Raw genomic sequence first — 24,751 nt, 5'->3', positions numbered from 1 at the left:
GAGGCCACCTGCAGTTCAAGGGGTGGGGCCCCCAGGGGGTGGGACACAGACAGGCCTGTAACTTGGCCTCAGTGCAGGGGGTAGCTTATCCATGCAAGTCTGTTTATGAACCGGCTCCCAGCTCCAGGGGACTCTGGCCTGCTAGGCCTTATCTCAGCTCTAGGGATCAAAGAGGACTTTTCAGCTAAGTTTCTGTCTGAGCAAGGCTACCAGAGCTCTCTTACTCTCCTGCTTTAAACCAGACCCTTTGTTGGGTCCTGGGGTCCTCAGAGTCTGGACTCTGGGTGATGATATGAGCCAGGGCCACTCAAGGGTGCATCCTAACTCGCAGCCACAAGGCTGGAGCCACTTTCTGCCTGTTTTGAATCTAATTTTGGCTTCTTGGTCCCTGAGAAAACCCAGCACCCCTGGAAGCTGGCTGGTTGCTGCTTATATTAGATGGGCTCTCAGAATCACTGGCAGGCTTCCTTCAGGGAAGGCCTCTCCTGTCCTCTAGACCCCACTGGGTGCTTCTTACTTCCATTTCTAGCCATATGCCTTGGATTGGTCTGGGTTCTTCTCTGTTCCTGCCTTCCCCTTTTCCTTAACAGCCAGCTGGATGTGGGGTGTCTGGTTCTACTACCAACTTCTCCCTCACACTTTCAATCCTGAATCGGCTTAGAATTAGGGCAGGTGCAGTGAGTTCTTCCACAGCAGTTAAACATATTCAGCCACACCTTTGCTCAGACAGGCGAAGGGATATGCTTGGGATCACAGTTCAGGAGCGAATTAAGTGGCCCAGGCCACGTGAGTCCTCGGGTGGTGGTGGGGGAACTGTGTGCCAGGCTTGTCTGAGAAAGCTGACTTGATGGAACAAGGAAGTTGTGTGGTTGTGTGGACACAGAGTTGGTGTTTGGGGATCTGGGGTGGACAGGGAGGGAGGGAGTCATTTGGCCAGAATAGCAATTACTTTCCTTAAAACTGAGAACAAGTCCAAGAAGTCTTTTCAAGTCGCCCACACAATGGTGATGGTGAACTTGGGTGGGGGCTGCTATCCTTGACTTTGGGAGGTGAAGGGTGGCTGCCTCTGCTGGGGACTCAGGGTTCCCCTCTTAGTGCTCCTTCTGGGCTTGCCAGAGTGAGCGATAAACTTCTAGTGTGAGAACCTGGCATCTCCATATAGGTGTGTGGGGTGGGGTATGGCAGAGGAGGGCCTGAAGGGGTGTCCAACTTTCCAAGACTCAGAATAGCATGGCGACCATTCATCACCACCCTTCTGTCATGAACTGGCAAGCAGCCAAAGTTCTCCTGGGAGACCATCTGCCCCTACTTGGGGAGCCTGCCTCAGGTCACTCAGGAGGACCTCACTTTTGGTCTCTGGCCAGACTAAGACATGCCATGTGGCCCAGGGGCCCTCCCGTTACTGATGGCTCACACAGGTAAAGCCTCACTGTGCCTGTCCCCTTCCTATCTGCTACTCCCCAGGTGCCCAACCTCTCCAACCAGACTGGAAGCTCCCCAGAGGCAAGCAGCTCATCTCCTCCACATTCTCACCAGAGGAGCCCCTGCTCAGGCAGGGCTGGCGCTTGAGAGCAACTCTTGCAAAACGCTGGGTCAGCAAAGCCCTGCAGTCAGCATCTACTCGTCTGCTCTGTCCACTGCCCACCTGGCTTGAGTCCTTCCTTGGGGGACAAGCCAGGCTGGACTCTGGGGTGCTGGCAGTAGGCTGAGAGACAGGGAGGGCACAGAATGGTACTAGTTCTGCCCCTGCTATAGAGCCTTGGGTAGAACAGACCGTGACCAACCAGTAGCTAAAGGCCCTAGAATAAGGGCCAATGTGTCCCACAACATGCAGCACAACCCATCCATGCCCCTCAGCAGGACTGCTGGAGATGGAAGGCTGAGTCATTAATTACTTTCTTTTATTAAAAATGTACACAAGGAACATGGTTTAATTGTAAGAGTAAGAAATACAGATGAGTAAATAGAAATATTAATTGAAGCCACCTGCAATACACCACCCAAAAGTAATCAGGCTGTTAAATGTTTAGAGACAAGATGCAAACACAATTTTCCACTCCTCTGTAATATGTTTAGGAGCTCTGTCCCATGCAGACATAGGCATGGTCTCAAGAGTGATACCTTTGCTGGAATTGCTGTAAACAGGAGTCTATACTTCCCTAGCACTTGCCTGGGGCCCTTCCTCAGCCCCCAGATACCGTGCAGAGGTTGGCATCCAAGGGTCCAAAGGCTGGCCATGAGGATTGCAGAGGTAATCTAGAGTAGATTAAGAGGAGCAAAGGGCCTTGGAGGCAGGATGACCAACTGTCCCAGTTTGCTCAGGACTGAGGAATTTCCTGGGATGTGGGATTTTCAGTGCTAAAACTCATGAAGTCCTGGGCAAACTGGGGTGAGTTGGTCAGCCCACTTGGGGGGCCAAAGGCCTTGTCCAGCTTCTCCCTCCCTGCACTGCCCACAGTCCCTCCTGCTGGGTCTTAGATCCCTCAGGACCTCAGCAGGCAGCCCAGGGACAGAGGCTCCACAGGGGCCCCCACAAGGTTCTAGCCTGAGGGCCAGGGAAGGAGTGGGGAAAGGGAATGAGTAAAGGCCGAGAGGCAGTCATACTGAGAAAAGGCCAGGTGAACTCTGGCTGTCAAGGGCAGCCAGGGATGTAGAGGTGGAGGGGCTCCAATCCTTGGCTGTCTGCCCCTCTAGCCCTGGAGCTACCCTTAGACCTCAGTGTCTGAATCCTCAGAGGCTAGGCTCTGGCCCCAGTCCTTGGAAGCCCTAGAGTCTCTCGGTGGGAGGTCCTCAGTCCCCAGGGCTTCCCACAGCCCTGCTGCATCCAGCCTTGAATCCCTCTCTTTCATGTCCACACCCCCTGATGCTTTCTGCCGAGCCACTCTCTACCTAAGACTGAGAGCAGAGGATGGGAAAAGAGGAATCCAGGACAGGATGAGCGGAGTAAGGAGCAGAACAGGTGGGAGGGGATCTAGACCTCTCTAACAATGGTGGGCACATCTTGATTGTGGTCTGGCCCAGCCTCCTGTCTATGCCTAAGAACAGGGCCCTGGGAGAACCAAGATGAATAGGCAGAATAATGGTCCACGGTGGAATAGAGATGTCTATATCCTAATGCATGGGATCTGTGAATATGTTACATGGCAACGGGGAATTAAGGTTGCTAACCAGCTCACCTTAAAATAAAGAGATTATTCTGGATTACCTGGATGGGTCCAATGTAATCACAAGGGTCCTTAAATGAAGAAGGAGGCAGAGAAGAGTCAGAACCAGAGAGAGACAGTCTTATGTGAAAGACTTGACCAACTGTTGTTGGCTTTGAAGATGGAGGAAGGGACCACAAGGCAAGGAATGCAGGTGGCCTCTAAAAGCTGGAAAGAGCAAGGAAGCAGATTTTCTACTAGATACCCCAGAAAGGAATGCAGTCCTGCTGACACCTTGAATTTAATTCAGTAAGACCTATTTTGGACTTCTGACCTACAGAACAGTAAGATAATAAATCTCTGTTATTTTAAGCTGCTTAGTTTACGGAAATATGTTACAGCAGCAATACTGGGAAACCACCTGAGGGATGCTCAAAATCCACTGGTTACAGTCAGTCTCACAGAGCCCCAGTTCCTCTCTGAAAGACCCTATTCTGTACTGGGAGACACTGTGACTCTGGAGCCCTGGGCAAGGAACTGGCCTCCATGACTTGGGTGAGTCTAGAAGGGTGCCCCAAGAACAGTGCCTCTGCTGAACGTGTCTACAGGAAACAGCTGCCTCCTTGAGCCGCTCCCCAAGTCTCCAATGGTGCTGGCTCTGAGGTGTTCTGGAATAGCTGTCCTGAGGTCAGGCCACCCAGCACATCCAGTCAGAGCTGTCAGGACTTGGCTTAAGACTCCTAGAGTGGTGTTCTGTGCCACTTCCATACACCCTTAATACTCACAGCTCTCTCAGTCCTTGGCCTCACTACGGGGAATTCAGTTTAGCTTAGGAAAAGCTAGGACTAGAGAGAAAAAGGGTTAGAGGAAAAAATCACTAACGTGGATGTCAGACAGCTCTTCATAAAATCCCTGCTCTGTGACTTACTAGCTGTGTGACCTCAAATAAGGCACTAAATCTCTTGTAGCCTGTCATCCGTACAACGGGTATACCAGTTTTTGTCTTGCCTGCCTCACAGGGTGTGTGATTCTCGAGTAAGATAACACATGAGAAAATGTTGTGCTGCACAGACTGAGATGCCGTTATTAATAAGCAATAACGATCACAATGCCACAGGCTTCTTCGGAGTAGATGCTCACACACCCTGGGTCAGGGAAGGAAGGGCGAGTGCAGACTTATCAGCTCTGCCCTGCCCACAGACAGGAGGCTGCAGCCTGGCCAGGAGAGAAGAGAAAGACTTGTCTTTTTCTGAGCCACTGCCTTAGAGCTCACACCAGACGTGCGACAGAGACACCCTGCAGCCCGCAGGATGTCCTCCCAACCACCACAGGCTGAGGCTTTGTGTGCTTTTTTTTCCCTAAAAAAAAAAAAAAAAGGTTTTCTACGGTTTCTTTTGCATAAAAAACACTCCCTTCTTCTTATAAAAATACTCACAATTTTACAGGGAAAAGGTGGAACATGAAACTATACACAATACAACTCCAATCTAATGAATATATAATTTTATATGTGAGATGCCTACTGGAAGATATGCATCAGAATACTAATGGTAATTATCTTTGGTTGGTAGAACTGTGGGTGATTATATTTTCTTTTTACTTCTGTAACTTAAAAATGCTCTTCAATGACCTATAACTACTTTTACAGTTAGAAAAAATATGAAAAGTACCAGGGACTTCCTTTTGTGGGACCACAAACTGGACTAGGGGAGTCATTTGAGCTGGGGTCTGCACAGGTGGCAGTCCTGACCCTAGTCCTTGCTGTGGGACCTCGAAGACTCATTACTTTCCTCCCTGGTCTCTGTTGGCCTGGTGAGACAGAATGCTGGACAAGATGTTCTTTATGATTCTCTGCAGCTCAATAATTGAAGTATTCACCTTAGTCTTATCCATTCCTGCTCCATGCCCAGCTTCCAGTGGCTTCTGTGTTCCTGGAGAACTCCTTGCCACTTCCCTCACCAGTTTTGTTTCTCCCAGACCTGCCCAGAGAGTCGCTGCCTCCTGGCATTTGCCTATATCACCGTTTGCACTTCTCAGAGCCCTGCCCTTCCTTGAAGAACAAAGCCTGGCCAAATCCTGGGCAGCGTGCTGGCCTGCATGACCTCTGTTTCCCTCTAACTAGTACATAACAATAGCTACTGTTTATTGACTGTTTACTTCGGGGCACACAGCAAAAGTGCCCTCATTTAATCCTAGGCCACCAGCAGCTGCATAGTCTAAAATTTGAACAGCTTCCCCTGGAGTTGTGCAGTATAGTGATCCTATTAGATCCTCTCTTGCCTCTGAGGGATATATTGCTATCCCCACTTCACTGACAAGATAACAAAGGCTCAGAGGAGTTAAGTCAACTCATCCATGGTCACACAGTGGGTTTGTGGCAGAGCTAGGGCTTGACCTCTAGACAGTTCATTCCAAGTCCAGTGTTTTTTCACTCCCACAGTGGTTATCTTTCTCAACAACTCCCACATTCCAGCACTGGAGGGCAAGCAGGATATATTCTGAGTTGAACACATAGAGAACACCCACTGAATGTTTGGTGGTAGTGGTGTGGATCACAATGAGTTCAACCATTCAATTAACAAGTCTTCCCAGAGTGTGTGGGAGCTCTGGGGGGCAGGGACAGGCCTATTCTGTTCACTGCTATATTCCAGGATCTAGCAGTGTCTGACACATAGTACTTGCTCAATAAATGACAGTGAATTCATGATTTTTCATTCAAATAAAAAAACAAAAAAGTAAATAATAGGAGTGCCTACCTCTAGCCAGCTCTCAGGGAGTCTCCAAGAGAGCTGAGGAGAAATAGAACACTGGTGAGGCTACAGCTTGGGATTTTACATCACAAAAGTATCTATATAAAAGTCATGAGAACACCAAAGATAGAAAGATTCTCAGCAGCAACCCTAAACTTACCTACCACGTTGGAGGCCATGCCAGCAGCTGTTACCAACACAACTTGAATACGCCAACTGCCAAAGCACACAAACCCAGATTTACCATCTGCCTCCATGGTTCTGTCCAGACCGTGTCTGGATACTTTTACTGCCTCTCCCGACTGCATCACCAGAATGCTGAGGGCCATAAGACAAACAGTCATGGAAATTGGTGACATTTAGCTTGAAAAAGGTGGGTGGTCTTCAATACCTGACGGGCTGCTGGGGGCCAGAGCCCTGGGCACCTCCTGAGGAAGTCTGCTGTGGCTGGGCTGTCTGGAAATGGACCGGAGAAGCAGAGAGCCTGGCAGGCTACCTCTCTGAGGCCTGATGAGGCCTACTCTCTGCAGCATGTACTCTATACATTTGTTCACACACATTTAGTAACTGTCATCCATGGCCTATTCCAGGCTAGGGAGATACGGTGAATAAAACAAGCTTGCCACTTTAGAAAGCACCCTAACAGGGAGAGTCAGGAAAGCCTCATCCTGTGGCCTTAGACTCCTTATTGTGCATAGCATAAGGCCACTGCTGTCTCAGCCACTGCTGAAGGCCATTTTCTTCCTATATTCTGAAGGGGCCAAGCATAAGGCAGATAATCAACAAACACACATATTCCTGAAGTGGTGATCCTGGGATGAGAACTCCAACCGAATCAATACTCTATGAGGGCCAAGTGGGCTGGGTCCCAGGCATGGTCATTTCCACGTGTCCTTCTGCCCTTCAGATCCCCTCATGTCCATCCAGATCTTGACTATGGTGTCTTCCAGCCTGATTCCACAACCACTGGTTCCTCATTTCCCAGCTGCAGTGATATGTCAAAGGATGTCCTCCAATCCACAAGTGCACACTGGCTTTTATCTTCCATTCCTTCCAGGGCTCCTCATCTGCAGTAACAGTTGTGGTTCAGCAAACAGTGTAGAACCTGAGTGCTGTACCAAAAAAGGCTCATGTGGGGTAGAGCTCATTCTGCTGTCCTGTCCACTCACTGCACTGGTCAGTGCTGGAAATGACACAGTACACTTTTATTTTTTATTCCAAAACAATAATTAGGCAGAAAATGCACAAAGCATATATATGTTCAGTTTAATAATTATAAAATATAAAGCAAATATCTGCATAACCACTACCAGGTCAAGAGATAAAACAATGCCAATACCCTCAAAGACCCCTGTGCAACACCAACCCTCCCCTGTGGTCATGACTAAATTGACTTTTGTGACGATAATTTCTGTGCTTTTTATAGTTTTACTTCCTCTGCATTTATCTTTAAACAATATAGTTCAGTTTTGACAGCTGTTAAACTTCATAAAAGGAATCACACTGTATATATTCTTTTGCAGCTTCACTTAACATTAGTTGACAAGAGTTACAGAATTATTACAGTATTATTATCTAATATTACAGTATCACAGGTCGCTGTAGTTCATTCATTTTCACTGCAGAAACAGTGCACAGTTTTTATTTGCATTCTCTAGTGCTGATGCACATTTGGACTCTTCCTGGTGCTGTGTGGATATTGTGGTGCACATGGGTGAGAGTTTGGTTAGAGCAGATTCTGAGGAGTGGGGCTGCTGGGTGAGAGGGTACATATATTTTTCATTACCAGATCACTGATATATTTTTCAGTTCTGAAAATGTTCCTCATGGAGGCAGTGCTGTAACACCTGAGTATTGTCTGGGACAGAGGAAATGAGGGATGACTGCTCTTGCAGGTTGACTGACCCACCTTTCGTCCTCCAAACTTGTTCCCTCCAGCCTGGCCGCCCTGTCCCCACTGGCACCCGTAGGCTGAGGCCTCTTGGCAGCAGGCTCCTCTCCAGCCTCCCTACTTCAATGATGCAGTTGGGTGATGGTAGGAGGAGGCTGAGAATGAGGAAGTGGAAACCAAATACAAGGGCCACAGTGAAGTCTGGTCCACAAACCTCAGTATTTTAGCAGCATACTCTGTGGGAGAGGAACGTGCAACCTACCCATGCAGCATGCCTAGCAGGCACCAAGCCCACAAGCGCCAAGGTGTGCCACCAGACAAGCTACCACTTTGCACTAGGTTCCTGCACATAAGTCCTTCACGGAATTCTCATCCCAACCTGTGAGGTAGGTGTTATCCCATGTCACAGATGAAGACCCTGAGGCACAAAGACATTGAGCGACTGGCAACATAGGACAACTGTTAATTTGGACTAGTTTAAATTGGGTTTATGTATTTATTTATTTGTTGAAGTATAGTTGATTTCCAATGTTGTGTTAATTTCTGGTGTACAGCACAGTGATTCATTTATACATATATATATTCCTTTTCATGTTCTTTTTCATTATAGGCCATTACAAGGTACTGAATATAGTTCCCTGTGCTATACAGGTAGGACCCTGTTGTTTATCAAAATCGAGTTTAAATTATGGCTTCCCTACTTACTGGTGCAAACTTGGGCCAGTTGCCTGACTTCCTTTAGTTTCAGTTTCTTCTTCTGTAAAATGGGGCTAATTTAACTCACAGGGTTATTGAGAAAGCTAAAAGAGATAACGTGTAGAAGGAGCTTAGCAGAGTACCTGGCACAAACGAGGGATGAGCAAGACTATGAAATGGGAACTATGGAGTTCCAAGGTTGACAGCTAGGACATGGTGGGGGTGGGAGGGGAAGCTCATCTTAGTGAGCTGGAACCAGGCCACCAAGCTGAGGGAGCAGATGGGTGCTGTGTGAAGACTCAGTCAGTGGAGTGCTGGCCAGGTGGACTCTGAAACGTGGGCACCCAGGCAGTCCTGCCACCCTGGCACCTTTGCCCAGAGCTCTCTACCTATTTGTGGTTGCTTCAAAGGGCAGTAATTTCTGACAGGGAGCAGCTGGATCCCTGCACATAAAAAAGCTTCAGCCCAGCTTCAGCGCTGGCCTGCAGGAGGCCACATTGGCTGACAGCAGCAGTGGCAGCCAATGGGCAGTGGAGCCTGTTGCTAAGGTCACTGGTGAACCTTATTTGGCGACATGAGGCTGACCCTGCATTCACCTCTGAGAACCCTGGGAAACGCCAACCACAGATGTGAAGTGAACGTCTGAAAACCACAACTGCATTTCCTTTGAGAAAAGATTCGCCTCTCCTCTCTAGCCTGCCTCTCTCAGGCTGGACGCCTTTTGTACAATGGCTTGCAACCTCAAGAGAGAAAACCCTGGGTGGGGAGTCTGCTACCAACCTATCCTGGACAAGACTGCACAGGGAGAGGGCACAGGCTACTGCACAGGAGGCTCCAGGATGCACCAAGGATGTGAAAGTCTTCTGTTCTCACCCCGGCAGCTGCCGACCTCCTGCCCCAAGCCTCCCTGCACACACCCTGCAGTGTTCCTGTCCCCACTTCCGGTAGCCTTGGGAAGTAGCTGGTATGAGGAAGACCAATGGCACGCAGGGAGGAAGTGGGCCTGCCCAGGCCCTTACCATCTGCACCAGCTTTAGTGTAGCCTGCAGCTCAAACGGTTGGTGGTTTCAGTTTTTCACCTTTCTTCGGTGCATCTTCAAGCTGAACATTAAATAAGTAAAACTGTTGCCCCATCCCAGACGTGTGAGGAAAGCTGTGCCTTCAATATTTCCAAAATAATACTCCCTCTTTGCTCATATTCATAAGCACTTTCGAGTCTGGGAACTGTGCTCACATCTGCCATCTTGTTGGATCCTCACAAGCCCCACTAAGGTAATAATAGCTAACAATGACGAGCCCTCACCAGGTGTCAGGAACACGAATTAACTCGCAAAATCCAACATAACTGTTCCACTTGACAGAAGAGAAAAATGAGGCAAAATGAGACAAACAGTAATTGACTGGCTCAAGGTCACAGTCCGTAAGGGAGAGCTGAGATTTTTATCCCAGACTGCCCAGTTCCAAAGTATACCCTATTATCTTCTGTTATATTGCCCTTCAAGGCACATACATAGAACAAATCCTATCTATGGATGAGAAAATAAAGCTGAGAAGAAAAAAAGGTGTGGGATCTGACATCAGGGCTGCTTCCCATGCCCGCTATTCCAAGCACCAAAGATATAGCAGTCAACAACAGAGACCAGGTTCTGGGCTTCAACGAGCTTAGTTCCAGTGAGGGAGACAGACAAGAGGCAAATAATTACACAGACAGCTGGAAAACACAAGGTGTTATGAGAAGGTGCACCTTCAGGGTCTTAATCAAAGAAGGAGTGTGTTGGATTGGGGGATTGGGGCAGCAGGGATGGTGTGGAGTTAATGGGGAGGGACAGTTCTTGGCCCCTGTCCCACTGCTCTACTCTCCCACGCATTCCAGTCCCTTCAGGAAATCTGCTTCCATGAAAGCTTCTCTCCGGGTATTGTCAAAGTTGCCTCAAGCAGTGCCTTTGCGGCAGCTGCTTTCAGTGTTTGTGCCTGAGTGAGCACAAGCTCAGGTGTGTGTGCTGTGGGAGCCCAGGGGGGAGGGCAGACTAGGGTGTTTGATCTTTGATCCTCAGCTAAACTCAAGCACCTTCATTCCTCATCAAAGTCCTGCAAGAACACGTGGGAGAGCACCGGCAGGGGGTGAAGAGAGGATGAAGGCAGCCGGCAGGGTCAGAATCTGCTGGTACGAAATGCTGGCATAAAAGGTTCAATTCTGAGAAACATTTTCAGATTAATTGAAAGCCAGGGCCCTTCCCAAAATACCTCTTAAAACAGTCGTTCAACATAAAGCATGAAATTAACTTTTGCTGAAGAGGAAGCCCTCCAGGGCTGGCAGCAGCAGGCCAGCCTTGGGGGACTGGTGCAGCGCTGCTGCCGTCCCTGCTGGCACCTCCTGGGCCGCAGGCTGCCATCGCGACCCTGCACTGGTGTGCTCACTGCGAAGCTGCTAAGGGATACCTCGCTGCCTTCGCTAAACATGCTTTTTCCCTACTTCTCCACTCTTTCTCACTTGGGGACTCTCCCTACGGAAAAGAAACTGCAGCTCTTTGGGTTGTGAGGCTGTGATTTCCAGTTTCATTTTCCAGTTTCCGTTTAGAAGCTGCTCTGCCAGCACTTCACTCCTAGAGCCCCAGGGCACCACAGAGGAGCTGAGGTGAAGAAAAAAGTGTTCCTGCCAGCACCCTGCTCTCTAGGGCTCTCTGAGGGTGGGGACTGGCCAAACTTCCTGTTGGGGAGGCTGTTAAAATGCAGATTCCTGGCTCCCCAGTCTCTGAGGTGGTATATTTGGGCCCTTCTGATTCAGGTGTGTACCCCTACTATGGCAGTCACAGCCTCAGAGACCATCAAAACATCCAGAGCACAGCTGAACACAGCCCAATCCCTCCCCAAGCTCTTCCCACAAGTGCTTGTGAAAAACTCTATTACCCATCCCTGGCTCCTTCCCTTTCTGGTGTTGGACTCATTTCAGATGTCAGCTCTTTGGGACTGGAGGTCTGTAGGAAGCCCAGGTCATGGTTCTCACACAAGCTCCTCTTCCTCATACTCCAGATTTCCCTTTAAGATGCTAGTTTGTAATAGGCATTACTGGAATCAAAAGAAAAATTATATTAAGAGACTTTAGGTCCTTTGCTCTATCCCTGCTCCATTTATTTGTAATTTATCGCCTGTCTAATTCCAAAAAGGATTTAAGGACATTTACATCTGGTTTTTTTTTTTTTTCCTGTGTGTGTGTGCGTGTGTGAGAGAGAGAGACAGAGAGAGACAGAGAAAGATTCTGTGTGGGGTGGGTCTTAAAATGAACCCTTGCCCTGGTTTGCCCTTGGAGGGAACAGGTGGTCAGGTCACCAAGTCTGGCAGATGTAGACCTCTGCTAATCTCTAGGGCAAATTTGTTCTTCAGTGTTTCTAGTATCACTTTTTGATCAATCATTAATCAAAGTTGCAATAAAAAGATAATCTTCTCAGGACTGGGCTGTAAATGTCCTGGTTAAAAACCTTAAATAAACCCTTCTGTGGAGGCCTCAAAGCTAAGAGAGAAGGGCCTCATGTCTGTGGCTAGATTCGGAAACAAATGAAGGCTGGGCACAGACATGAACTTCAGTCACATGAGTGGCTGTGGCTTCTTGCTTCACCTCTTGCTACCAAAGAAGCTGATCATGTCCTGGCTCCTGGACCAGGTGACATAGCTGGGGAAGGAGGTTGCAGCTGGGCCCAAATGTGGGGGCCTGGGAAACACTTCCACAAGGTGTGACATCTGTGGCATGGCTCTGGGGCCTGGTCTGATGGCAGCCCCCAAAGCCTACAGAGCCCATGAGGTGGAGGGCGCCCTTTTCTCTGATAGCTTGGCTCATTCCTGCTGACTCACTGTTATGCAGGGCAGAGTTGTGCCTGGGCTGAAGAAGGAGGCCCACTGCTCAAGGGAGGAAGAGGGGAAGTGGCTGCTCCTCCCAGGGCCCAACAGTGGCATAGGTTGTGGGGCCTCACTCCTCTCCCAGCTCCCTCACAGTGGCAAAGGCGCATCTGCTCTTTGGGGCATGAGGGCGCAGGCTCCTGACTGGCTGCAGAAGCTGGATCTAGAAGCTAGAATCAACAGGGATAATATGAGGCCCAGCACCAGGTCCAAGAAGCAGGGACATCAAGGCAGGGCACGGGGACCGGAGCCACAAGCAGCCTCGACCAGTAGACTTAGGATTTAGTTGTGAGGAACCTTTGCAGGAACCACAACGACTGCATCATCCAAGAAAGCTAACGTGCTCAGGTGGATGCTTCTAAGACGTGTATTACCTAAGAAGGTGGGAGAGACACTCACTGTTCTCTCCAACCCCTTCTGACACATTCCTGGGTCCACTCTGGTACCACATTTCCAGACACATGGAAGAAATAGGCATTTTCAGAGAAGAGTAATCCTAGAGGTGCAGGACAGTGAAATCAGATGTGAGAAACTGTTCAAGAATTGATGTCCAGAACAGAGATAGAATTGTTTTGGATGACTGGAAGGGAGGAAAGCAGTATCAATGGGAACAGTCGAGAAACAGATGTGAGAAGACTTCCTATAGGTCCAGTATGGTCTCCAAAGGTAGACAGATACACACATGCAAACACACATACACACATATTTTTTGAAGGAGAACAAGAAAGGAATGAAAAGACATGTACTGAAAATTTAACAGCAGTTTTCTCTAGGTGATAAGATTATGAATGATTTGAATTTTTCCCCTTGTGCTTATCAATAGTTTTTTAAATGTCTGTAATATACCCAAATTACTTTTTTATTATCGCAAAATATACATAACATAAAATTTACCATTTTAACTATTTTTAAAGCAGGCAATTCAATGGCATTAAGTACATTTACATTGTCGTGCAGCCATTACTACCATCCAGCTCCAGAATTTTTTCACCATCCTCAACATAAACTCCAAACCCATTAAACTAATTCCTTATGCTTTCCTACTGCCAGTGGTTGGCAACTCCCATTCTGCCTTCTTTCTCTATGAATTTGACCATTCTAGGTACCTCAGATAAGTGGAATCATACAATATTTGCCCTTCTGTGTCTGGCTTATTTTGCCTCTTAGCCTAATGTTTTTCAAGTTTCATCCATGTTGTAGCATATGGCAGAATTTCTTTCCTTTTTAAGGCTGAATAATATCCCATTGTGTGTATATACCACATTTTGTTTATCCATTCATCTGTCAATAGACACTTGGATTGTATCCACCTTTTGGCTATTGTGAGTTATGCTGATATGAACATGGGTATACAAATATCTCTTTGAGACACTGCTTTCAGTTCTTTTGGATATATACCCAGAAGTGGAATTACTGCATTACGTGGTAAGTTTATTTTTAATTTTTTAAGGAAATGTTGTATTGTTTTCCATAGCGGCTCTGCCATTTCACATTCCTACCAGCAGGGCACTGGCGTTCTAATTCCTCCACATCCTCACCAACACTTACTATTTTCTGGTTTGTTTTTTTTTTTTTTTTGGTAATTGCTCTCCTAAAGGGTGTAAAGTGGTATCTCATTGTGGTTTTGATTTATATTTCCTTGATCTAAACTACCTACTTTTTAACCCAATTTTGTCTGAATCAAATACTTCATTCTTTATTTCTTGATAATATAGATATTTGCCTCGTTTTTTGTACCTAATCTTTGCATTATGGTTTTTTTAATTGTGGTAAAATATACATAACATAAAATTTATATTCATAACCATTTATAAATGTAAAATTCAGTATTGTTAAGTAAATTCACACTATTGCGACCTAAAATTACTTTTATAATAGTAAGAAGAAACAAAAGGCTATTTTTAAAAAAGAAGAAGAAAGCAATGAATTCTCAGCCCCTAGAGATGTTCACATACTTTGGCTCGGTCTTGGCAGGGATTTGCATCCATCTACTGAGCACCTCTGATGCACTGGGCTCTGTGCCAGGCAGGGGGCTCCAAGGTCTGGTCTCGTCCTCAGATTTCAGCCTCTGTGGGGAGCAGTTATACCCAAAGCTGCTGTGGGCCCAGCAGGCTGCCCTGTCTGCAGGTGCAGTGTTGGGAAGGCAACACAGCTGAGGTGGCATGTGAACTGAGCCCCAAAAGATGAGCAGACTTTTGCAGGTGCATAAGGGCAGAAAGGAATTGCCCCGTGCTACTGGGCTGTGGCAGCACCTATCACAACTGCCTTTACAAAAGCACTTGCTAACAATTTATATCTGTCTACCCTACTTGATTGCAAGCTTCATGAGAGCAAGGCCAGGTGGTCTTGCTCACTGTTGAACCTGACCACTGTGCCCAACACAGACAGGGATAAAATGAATACTTGCTGAATAAATGAGTGGATGAGGATGAAGAGGAGGAGAGAGAAGACGTCTCCTTCTAGAATCTCGGCCACAAGGGGCTGACAACATGGCTGTACATCATGGGGAAGGGGTGGAGAGAATCATTGCATGGACGTTGGAGATAGGATCATGCCAAACATTGCACCACAGAAGCCAGTGGAGAAGGAGTCTGAAGACCCAGGTTTGACAGAACTGAAGGGCTTGACTGCTGAGGACTGGAAGAAAGGGGAGAGGCTGAGATGCAGGATCAGTGGAAGAAGAGTGTCTCTTTTTATGAGACTCAGATGGCAAATATGAAAAAGACAAGAAATGCCAGTCATTGACAAGGATGTGAAGCAACTGGAATTCTCATACACTGCCGGGGAGAGTGTTCTTCCCAGGCTTCAGACAGCACTTTGGTTGCTGGTTGGTTCAGGCTACCATTTGCGCCAATCAAGGAGATCCCAACATCTACATTTGGACTATTAGACATGAAATGCTCTATGCCCAGAGCAATTTCCAAGATGGGACTGAATCCATGGGAAACAGCATAACTGAGAACACGGAGTTGGCTCTGTGCTCATCAGCCTCCAAAATGTCAACTTTGCCCACGTGCCTCCTTGACCCTTACCTCACGTCATGCAGCTGGCAGGACTTCAATCAACAGAATGTGGACCCTGCTCTTTTCAAAGAGCACACGGTGTGGGCTCTTGGGCATTCTGGTGAACTTCATCAGGGTATGCAAAGCCCCTCTGCCTGAGGGGCCTTTATGCACACCTAGTCAGGCACCAGCATCCTAGTCCCCTGCTGGTGGTCCAACCTGCCTACCAGACATGTGGCACATGTGCCAACACAGAGCTCACACAAGGAAGCACTGCTTGGTACCTGCACAGCTCCAGTTTGAGGGGAGGAAAATGCTGACTCTGAACGTGGTCTATATTTTTACTGCATCTTCATGTTCAATTTGGAGAATGTTATCACTGAGGTACCAAATGCCACTTAACTCACTGTGGGGGAGCATGAAGAAATGCCCAGTGGTCCCTGGGATGAGGCTGCAGTCCAGAGGCAGGGACAAGATGAACATAGATGATGCAATGGGGACTCAATAGAAGGCAATGTGTAATCAGGAGCCATGTTGTGTGCTATCTCTCTAAGTGCTGCAGGAGCTTAGAAGAGTAAGGGGTCAAGTTGGGGTGGGGTGGCCAAGGAAGGTCCTGGTGCAGGGCCCCCAAGGTAGAGCAGAAGATAGAGGAGACCATTACAGGTGAGGGAATAACAACTGGGACCTATATGTAAACCCACAGAACTCAAGAGCTGGCCTGGATCCATGTAGGAGACCCCCCAGACTTCTCTTTCACCCAGGAGAGAGGCCACAGACAGCAGGCCTCCCTCAACCCCACTCAGGTCCCTGGAACAGATGCTCCACTGTCCACAGCCTGACCACAACCCTCCATGAGCTGTGTCCCATTTATGCTGGCCTAGAAACTGGGAAGTACCTGGTATGGGGCCCCCTTCACTTCTTCCACATGATTGCTAGGGCTCCAGGGGGACCAGCAAGGGATCATTTTTGTGGTTAGGAAATATCTGTGGCAGTTGTGGACACCACAGGTCCTCCCTGAACCCTTGTGAAGTGGAGGCCACATTCCCAAAGATTCTCAACTGCCTAAACTCTAGCTCTAGTCTCTTCCTTCTTCCTGGTAGCTCATCTTGGTATGGCAGGTGAAGGTTATCTTTCTACAGGTCCATCAGGTCCCCTCAGATCCAAAATACGCTAAACTCAAAAGCAGGACGTCACAAAACAGAACAGTAGATACTAAGTTGTGGTTCAGCTCAATGATCTTTAAACTTGGCTGCACACAGAGCCACCTAAGGGTCTTCTTAAAAGTACTCATACCCAAACACTTCAACAGGCACTTTGCAAAGAGAGGATCTAAATGGCTAATAGACATGTGAAAAGGTGCTCAACTGTATTAGTCATCAGAGAAATGCAAATTAAAACCACAATGTAATATCATCACACACTCACCAGAATGGCTAACGTGAAAAAGCCGGAAAATACCAATTGTTGGCAAAGATTCTGTGAAGCAACCAGAACTCTCATATATTGCCAAGGGGAGTGTAAATTGGTACAGTCACTTTGGAAAATTGTTTGGCATAAGGTACCAAAGATGAACATACTAATTTTGAGACCTGACCAGCAATTTCATGTCCAAGTACGGACTCAACAGAAATGCATGCAAATGTGCTCTAAGACACCAACGAATGCTCATAGCAGTAATCATAATAACCCCAAACTGCCAACAATAACCCAAGTACCCAAATGTAGATAAATGGATGAATATCCACATGGTGGAATACTCTAGCAATGAGAATGAACTAACTACAACTATAAGCAACAGCTTTGATGAATCTCACAAACACAATGTTGACTGGAAGAAGCCAGACACAAAAGAATATATACTGCATAATTCCACTTATATAATATAAAGCTCAAAAACAAGCAAAGCTGATTTATACTGTTAGAAATTAGAATGGTGGTTACCCTTAGGGGCACCAGGGGATGCTGGTGATGTTGCTTCTTGATCTGGATGCAGATTACTTGGGGTAAATTCACTTTGTGAAAATTCACCAAGCTTTACACTTATGGTTTATGTTTTTTTCTTTTCCTTTTTTCTTTTTTGCATGTATGTTATACTTCAATAAAGACTTAGATGTTTAAAGAACTTAAAAATTTTTTTTCAATTAAAAAACTTTATTTTGAATAACTCTAGACTCATAGACAGTGTCAGAACTGTACAGAATTCTCTTATACGTACTTGGTTTGCCAAAAGATAGTATCTTGCATAGTCATAGTATAGTCATCAAACATAAGAAGTTTACAGTGGTCCAACGATACTATTAACTAAACTGCTGATTTATCCAGGGTTCATCAGTGTCTTGCTAAGGGTTTTTTTTTTTTCTGTTCCAGGATCCAATCTAGAATCTCTCATTCCATTTAGTTGTCATGTCTTCTTGTTCTTCAAGAACTCTGACAGTAAAGAAGTTTTTAAAACCCAGATCAATTCAGTCAGTATCTCTGGGGTGAGAATGAGGCCCAGGCATCAGTATTTTTTTTGTATTCTAGATTGTAATGTACAGCCAAAATTGAAAGCCACTGGTTTAATTTCTTGGGAAAAGCAGATCCATTCAAAAGCCTCAAATGGCCCTGACAAAAGGCACTTCCATCTTGGTGGAGAGAGAAAAGGAGGTCCAGCTTTGTTGATGTGATGAAGCCTTCTGCATGGGTAGAGGAAGTATTACAGCATGCTGTTGTAATATGTTTCTTCCCTGGCAGTGTCTGTTGAAAGCTGGTTGCATCAGTTTGTAATGGTATATGATGGGAACAGGTGGGCCCTGGCATCGTCCCAGGCAAGGGTGGGGGTGTGTAGGACCCACTCAGGGTGTCTGTGCTTGTGGGTAACAGTCAACTCTGGTCTTCAGATGATGCTTAAAATCCCTGGCTCTGGGTCCAGATTAGGAACTTGCAACATCTTGCTGAGGACCGTGTCAGGCTTGGCTCAAGTGCTTGGGCTGAGAATTTTCCTTCCTCTCCATGTGGTTAGTGGCAGCCACCCTAGCAATGGCTGAATTCCAGCATACTCTAAACAAACTATAGGCAGCTTGGAAAAGACAAGACAGGACATGGACTTATATATACTACTCAGGTGTTTTGCCTACCTGGGCCCCATTCACTTTCCCAGAAATGCATGGACCATGAACCTTCTGCTATGTGAGGGGCTATGCAGAGAGACCTCAGAAGCCTCCCCCAGCCCTCCGGGGCCCTCCACTTTCTGGCCATAGGCTGGCTCTTCTGGCTGTGTCCCTGCATATCTGCTTCCCAGAATGGCGTTTACAGAGCAAGAGTGAACAGGTTGGGCCTGGGGCTCTTGCACCTCTGCTGGGCGGGACGCTGGCGGGGGCCTCGGCTGGGCTCACTTGGCTGAGGGACAGAGTGGCGTGGGCTGGAAGAAGACAAGCTAAACTGAAAAAGCCTACATCACTTAAGATGTTAAAAACAAACAAATCTGTCTCCAACTGCCCAGTCCCCACTCCCCACTCCTCAAATTAAAAAGAAAAATCCCTAGAGGTAAAAAAAAAAAAAAAAGAAAGAAAGGAAAAATCATGAATAAGGAAGCCAGGGTAAGAATGTAGAAGTATCTCTCCACTGAAGCTGCAGTTCTTTATTTCCCTGGCTTTGGGTTCCCCTGGTGAAACTGAGGTGATGCTTCCCAGGCCTTTTCCTTCTGCCCAGGAAGGTCCATGGCTCTGCTGGAGTAGGCCAGGAAGCTTAGGCCCTGAGGGCTGTGCCTGTGCTGCCCCTGGCTGGGTCCTCAGCCCCAGTGTGCCATCTCATCGCCCTGCCTGTGAAATACCACAAAGGCAACCCCCGCCAGCCAGAGTGGCACTACCCCTTCCTGTTGTCGTCTTTAAGAAGCGTTTAAGAAATGTATCCTTTTTGTGCTTCAGGAAACGGGTGGCCAGGAAGAGTTCTTGATTCTACTTTCTCCCTAGAGGTATGCGTGCTTCAAAGGGGTGCATAAATTCAACAGAACTGAGGCCTGACTGGGCAGTAGAGTGAGGAGGTGAGAGAACCCAAGAAGCACTCCAGCAGGAGAGTCACGCAGGCTGATCTCAGAGGTGGCCACAGGACAGCTTAGCTGCTGCAAGGGTGCGAGATGTGATAAGGGCAAGCCCATGGGCCTCACTGGGCTCCAGTTAACCTTCAGCCCAGTGGATAGACAAGCACATGGCATTCCCCAGAGCAAAAGCATCAAAGAAGCTATTGACCTGAAAGCACACAGGCCTGGTGAGTCTGACCTGAGGGACCCCTAATGTCACATCTAGGGGAATCCCACCCACACACGGCCTGGATGTCCCTCAAACATTCACTTTACCTTAAGGCCCAACAAGGACCTAGTATCAGGAAGGTATTTAACCCTTTTTTGAAACTGTTGATATTTTCCAGCCTGTCATATAATTTCTGAAAACCAACACAAATTCTCTTTCCTGGTTTCCTTTTATCTACGTGCTTATTTTCCTCCTCAAACTACTCCAATACTGGCACAAAAACAGACATATAGATCAGTGGAACAGAACAGAGAGTCCAGAAATAAACTTGTGCACTTATGGTCAATCTATGACAAAGGAGGCAAGAATATATGATGGTGAAGACAGTCTCTTCAATAAATGATGCTGGGAAAACTGAAAAGCTATATGTAAAAGAATGAAATTAGAATATTCTCTAATACTATACACAAAAACAAACTCAAATTAAAGACCTAAATGTAAGACTGGATACTATAAAACTTCTAGAGGAAAACATAGGCAGAACATTCTTTGACATAAATCACAGCAACATTTTTTTGGATCCATTTCCTAGAGTAACGGAAATAGAAGCAAAAATAAGCAAATGAGACCTAATTAAACTGAAAAGTTTTTGCACAGCAAAGGAAACCATAAACAAAACGAAAAGACAACCTATGGAATGGGAAAAAATGTTTGCAAACAATGCAACTGACAAGGGAATAATTTCCAAAATACACAAGCAGTTAACACAGTTCAATTTCAAAAAACCCAATTAAAAAATGGGCAGAAGATCAAAACAGACATTTCATCAAAGAAGACATACAGATGGCCACTAGGCACATGAAAAGATGCTCAACGCTGCTAATTATTCAATAAATGCAAATCAAAACTATAATGAGGTATCACCTCAAACCAGTCAGAATGGCCATCATTAAAAAGTCTACAAATAATAAATGCTGGAAAGAGTGTGGAGAAAAAGGAACCCTCCTACACTGTTGGTGGGAAGGCAAATTGGTGCAGTCACTGTGGAGAATAGTAAGGAGGCTGCTTAAAAAACTGAATATAGAAGGGGAGAGGGTATAGCTCAGTGGTAGAGTGTGTGCTTAGCATGCATGAGGTCCTGGGTTCAACCCCTAGTACCTTCCTTTAAAAAAGTAAATAAAAATAAATAAATAAACCTAATTACCTCCTGCTCAGAAAAAAAAAAGAAAAAGAAAAACAGAGTTACCATATGATCTAGCAATCCCACTCCTGGGCATATAACCAGAAAAGACGAAAGCTCTAATTCGAAAAGATACATGCACCCCAATGTTCACAGAAGCACTATTTACAATAGCCAAGACATGGAAGCAACCTAAGTGTCCATCAATAGATGACTAGATAAAGAAGTTGTGGTATTTATATACAATGGAATACTACTCAGCCGTAAAAAGGAACGAAATAATGTCACTGGTAGCAACGTGGATGGATCTAGAGATTATCATAGTAAGTAAAGTTAGTCAGAGAAAGACAAATATATGATATCACTTATATGTGGAATCTAAAAAAATGACACAAACAAACTTATTTAGAAATGAACTTACTTAGAATACAGACTTGCTGACCTGAGGCTGGGCAAGGGAGGGAGTTGGGAGGGGGATAAAGCACCTCAACATACCCTAACATTACTCTCTAATCTCCTGCAGAGGTCTTTTTTAACCTCTTTTTATACACATATTTTATTTAAATGTGTAATTTTTATGTTTTGTCTTGAGGTGGTAATTAGGTTTGTTTGCTTGTTTGTTTATACGGAGGTACTGGGGATTAAACCCAGGATCTCGTACATGCTAAGCACACACTCTACCACTGAGCTATACCCTCCCCTGCTCCTGAAGAGGTCTTCAACTAGCCAAACCCAACTGAAAGCATGAGGACATAGAGCCTCGCTGACCCAACCCACAAAGGTCAAATACTGGAAGGTGTGGGGAAGGGTAGAATATGAGTAGAGGCAGGCTGGTGGGGGGATACCCTACATGGTCATCTAGTTTACTAGCCATTTAAAAGAAGTAAATTAGAAGTTACTGTGCTATAATGTGGCACCTTTACTGCAAATAAAAGGGACAAGAGGCAGTCAGAGACAGAAATGACCATGAAAAAGGGTTTAAGGAATTTTAGCACAGTGATCTAGGTCCTCATCATGGAGGGACAGATAGCTCTATTTAGCTTAATAATTCCAAGGTAAAAATGTATGTCCATAAAGATGATTCTAAATTATCCACAAAACATCAAACGTGTGTACTACTTAACTGCTTTAACAAGGCAGGGAAGATTATAACACAATTTAGAGATACCATGCATCCATCCAAAATAAGTATAACAGGCTTCCATTAAACATCAGGTTATTTACGTGGCTCGATCTCCTTTCTCTCTGAAGTGACACTAAAATGCTAGTCAAGAATTAAAATGGTATAAATCCTCAAGAGCAAATAGAATGGTAGAGACATCAGTGGATGAGAGATTTCAGCAAACTCTGGGAAGCTGGAAAACAGATGGAGAATGATGGCTGATGTGGAAGAAGCTAGTTTCTTAAGGGCCCACAGAGGCGGACACTGACAGAAGGCAAGCTACTTCACCCTCAGAACTCTGGGGGAGCTCAGGCCTTGGGGAGAGTCAGGTCAGGTACAGAGTGGGTGGGGTAAGGAACCACAGCAATTGTTTGGAATCCTCCCAGGTCCCACCCTACACTGTGTCCCATATAGCAGGAGACTGAAGACATTAAACAGGAGAAACCCTGGCAGAAGAGAGGCAGATGAACCTTTTCAAAGATGAAAAGAGAGTGACGAGCGCAAAGTGTGAAGAATGAACAGTGGGACTCAATGCACTCCCTTCCACTGCTGCACACCCAAGCCTGCCCCAGGCACATATCACCCCATTCCAGAGTGTAGTAAACAAACATGGCTACAAATTTTTTTTGACACTTCTTCCATTGAGGTATGTCTTTGTCTCCTTCGGTGAATATAGATGGGCTTGTGACTACAGCAGAAGTGATGCTCTGTGATTTCCAAAGCCAGGCCATAAAAGGTGCTGCAGCTTCCATATTGCTGGCTGGAACATTCACACTGAACCCCGAGGTACCACGCAAGAAGTCCAAGTACCAGGCTGTTGTACTAGAGAGGCCATTTGTAGTCTCTCTGTCTCCAGGCCCAGTTGTGCCCAGTCTTCCAGCTATCCCTGCCAAGTGGAGAAAATTAGAATGGGATCCTTCAGCCCCAACTGGTTCCAACTCCCAGGCACCTCAGCCTAGGCCTCAGACATTGTGAAGCACAAAAGAGCTGTACCTTTTCCAAATTCCTGACTTGCAGTGCAATAAAATGGTAGTTGTTTATGCTAGAAAGTATTGGGGTGGTTTGCTATACAGCAACTGGAACAGGGAGTTAGAATGCTTCTATTGAGAAGCAGCATGGCTCCAGAGCAGTGGTTCTAAACAGATTTTTCCCTCAGGGGACATTTGGCAATGTTTACAGCCATTTTTGGTTATCATAACTCTGGGAGTGCGGTTGCTACTGGCACCCAGTGGGTAGAGATCAGTGACACTACTACATATTCTACAGTGCACAACAAGGAATTATTTGGCCCAAAATGTCCACAGTGTCAAGGTTGAGAAATCCAGCGCTAGAGAAAAAGTCTGACATTTAAAGGCTTGTTAACGAAAAGATTGTCTTGCTTCCTGCAGTGAAGCCTCAATTGATATGTTCTCCCCAAACAGTTTAATTCAGCTTCTTATTGCTTCATTCATAAATATCAATAGATACTTTTCATGTTTGAGGAAAGCCTTCAACAGGAAAGAGAAAACAAAGAAAAGCCAGGTGGAAACAAAGACAATTTACAGATTAGAAGAATATTAACACAAAACTAATAGACACTGAAAAATAATACATTCAGAGAGATAAGAGGGAGACAGTATATCCATAAAACAAGAATGCAATATTATGAAAAAGAAACAACTGAATATAAGAATGGGTATTTGTATATAAAAAATATAAAAGCCAAAAATTTTTTAAATCAATAGAAGGACTGGAGGATAAAAGCAAGGAAGGTTTCCCAAGAAAGTAGACCCAAAAGACAAAGGGAGGAGAAATAAAAGAGAAAATATAAGAAAATTAGAAGATTAATCCATTAGGTTCAACAGATAAAACAGAGAGGAGGAAATTATCGAAGAATTAACATAATTTCCTCCAGAACTCAAGGATATATAACACACTATTTAGCACAGCAGTGAAGAATGTCTACATTCAGTATGTATTGAGCTAACCAAAAATAGTGTTAGTCTTACTGAAAGGATGCAGGGATGAGAACTGGACGTGGTTTTATAGGTGAGCTCAGTTCTCATCTACCACAACAAGTCCACAGAGGTCTAAAATTGGTAAATCAAGAAATAACAACAGAACAGAAATAGAAAAGGGTTAAAAGGGGCTCCCTCTGAAGAGAGTAGGACTGAGAAAGGTAGAAAGGGGATTTTTTATAAGCCTGTCTATTTTATTTAAACCATATCCATGCATAATTTTGACAAGTTTGATAAAATAGAAATTAATTAAAATGAGTCCAATAAAAAATTACAATGTGATTGGATTAAATTCAATTATTTGGAAAATTCACTTATGTGGACAAGCCATGGCCCAAGAATGCTCAAAAAACTGGCATGGGCAGCATATACCTTGTTAATGTGGAAGAGTTTCTCCTAACGTCACCAACCAGCAGACTGTTGGTAGGTAGGGGTAGGGATGGGAGATGGCACAGCAGCCCTTGGACAGTCACCCCCTCCCTTTCCCAGCAGGTTGTATTTGCTTGGGAGACCCTACCCTTGAGTATGGATCCTACCAGGCTGCCAAAGAGAGGAGCTAGTCATCCTTTTAGGATGACTTCTGGGAATTCACTAGGATCCCCTACCTTTCTTACTCTGGACCCAGACAAGATGCTGGGTTTCTTTCTGAGGGTGGCTGAGGAGCTACGCCTGCCCAGGGCTGCAGCCACAGGGCCCTCCCTGGAGGTGCAGGAGTCAGGCTGTCTAAGCAGCCAAAAGTGCCCACACACACTCATGGTCATCTGACAGGTCACCATATCTCTTACCAGGGGATCCCTGAGAAGAGGCCAAAGT

At 45.9% G+C, this 24,751-nt stretch overlaps 1 protein-coding gene across 10 annotated transcripts in view; it reads right to left on the bottom strand.

Moving 5' to 3' along the window:
• Positions 1–1,884: 1,884 nt before the first annotated feature.
• The window catches only part of LOC135320871 (uncharacterized), a 68,390-nt gene continuing 45,523 nt past the window's right edge, over positions 1,885–24,751 (bottom strand). For 2 of the 10 annotated variants that reach the window (XR_010380234.1, XM_064484002.1), the window contains one exon: positions 13,905–22,827. Coding sequence is in view for 5 of the 10 variants with exons in the window: in XM_064484002.1 (XP_064340072.1) it covers positions 22,250–22,827 (578 nt within the window). In the remaining 5 variants the exon portion in view is untranslated. Of the gene's footprint in view, positions 4,502–5,833; positions 7,077–11,387; positions 11,547–13,904; positions 22,828–24,751 lie in introns of those variants that run through there. The other 8 variants (XR_010380230.1, XR_010380232.1, XR_010380225.1 and 5 more) reach the window with 8 other exon arrangements.

This window comes from Camelus dromedarius, chromosome 3, assembly GCF_036321535.1.
Source record: "Camelus dromedarius isolate mCamDro1 chromosome 3, mCamDro1.pat, whole genome shotgun sequence".
Taxonomy (NCBI): domain Eukaryota; kingdom Metazoa; phylum Chordata; class Mammalia; order Artiodactyla; family Camelidae; genus Camelus; species Camelus dromedarius.
Note: the sequence above shows the minus strand (reverse complement) of the source record. Positions and strands in the feature narration are given on the sequence as shown.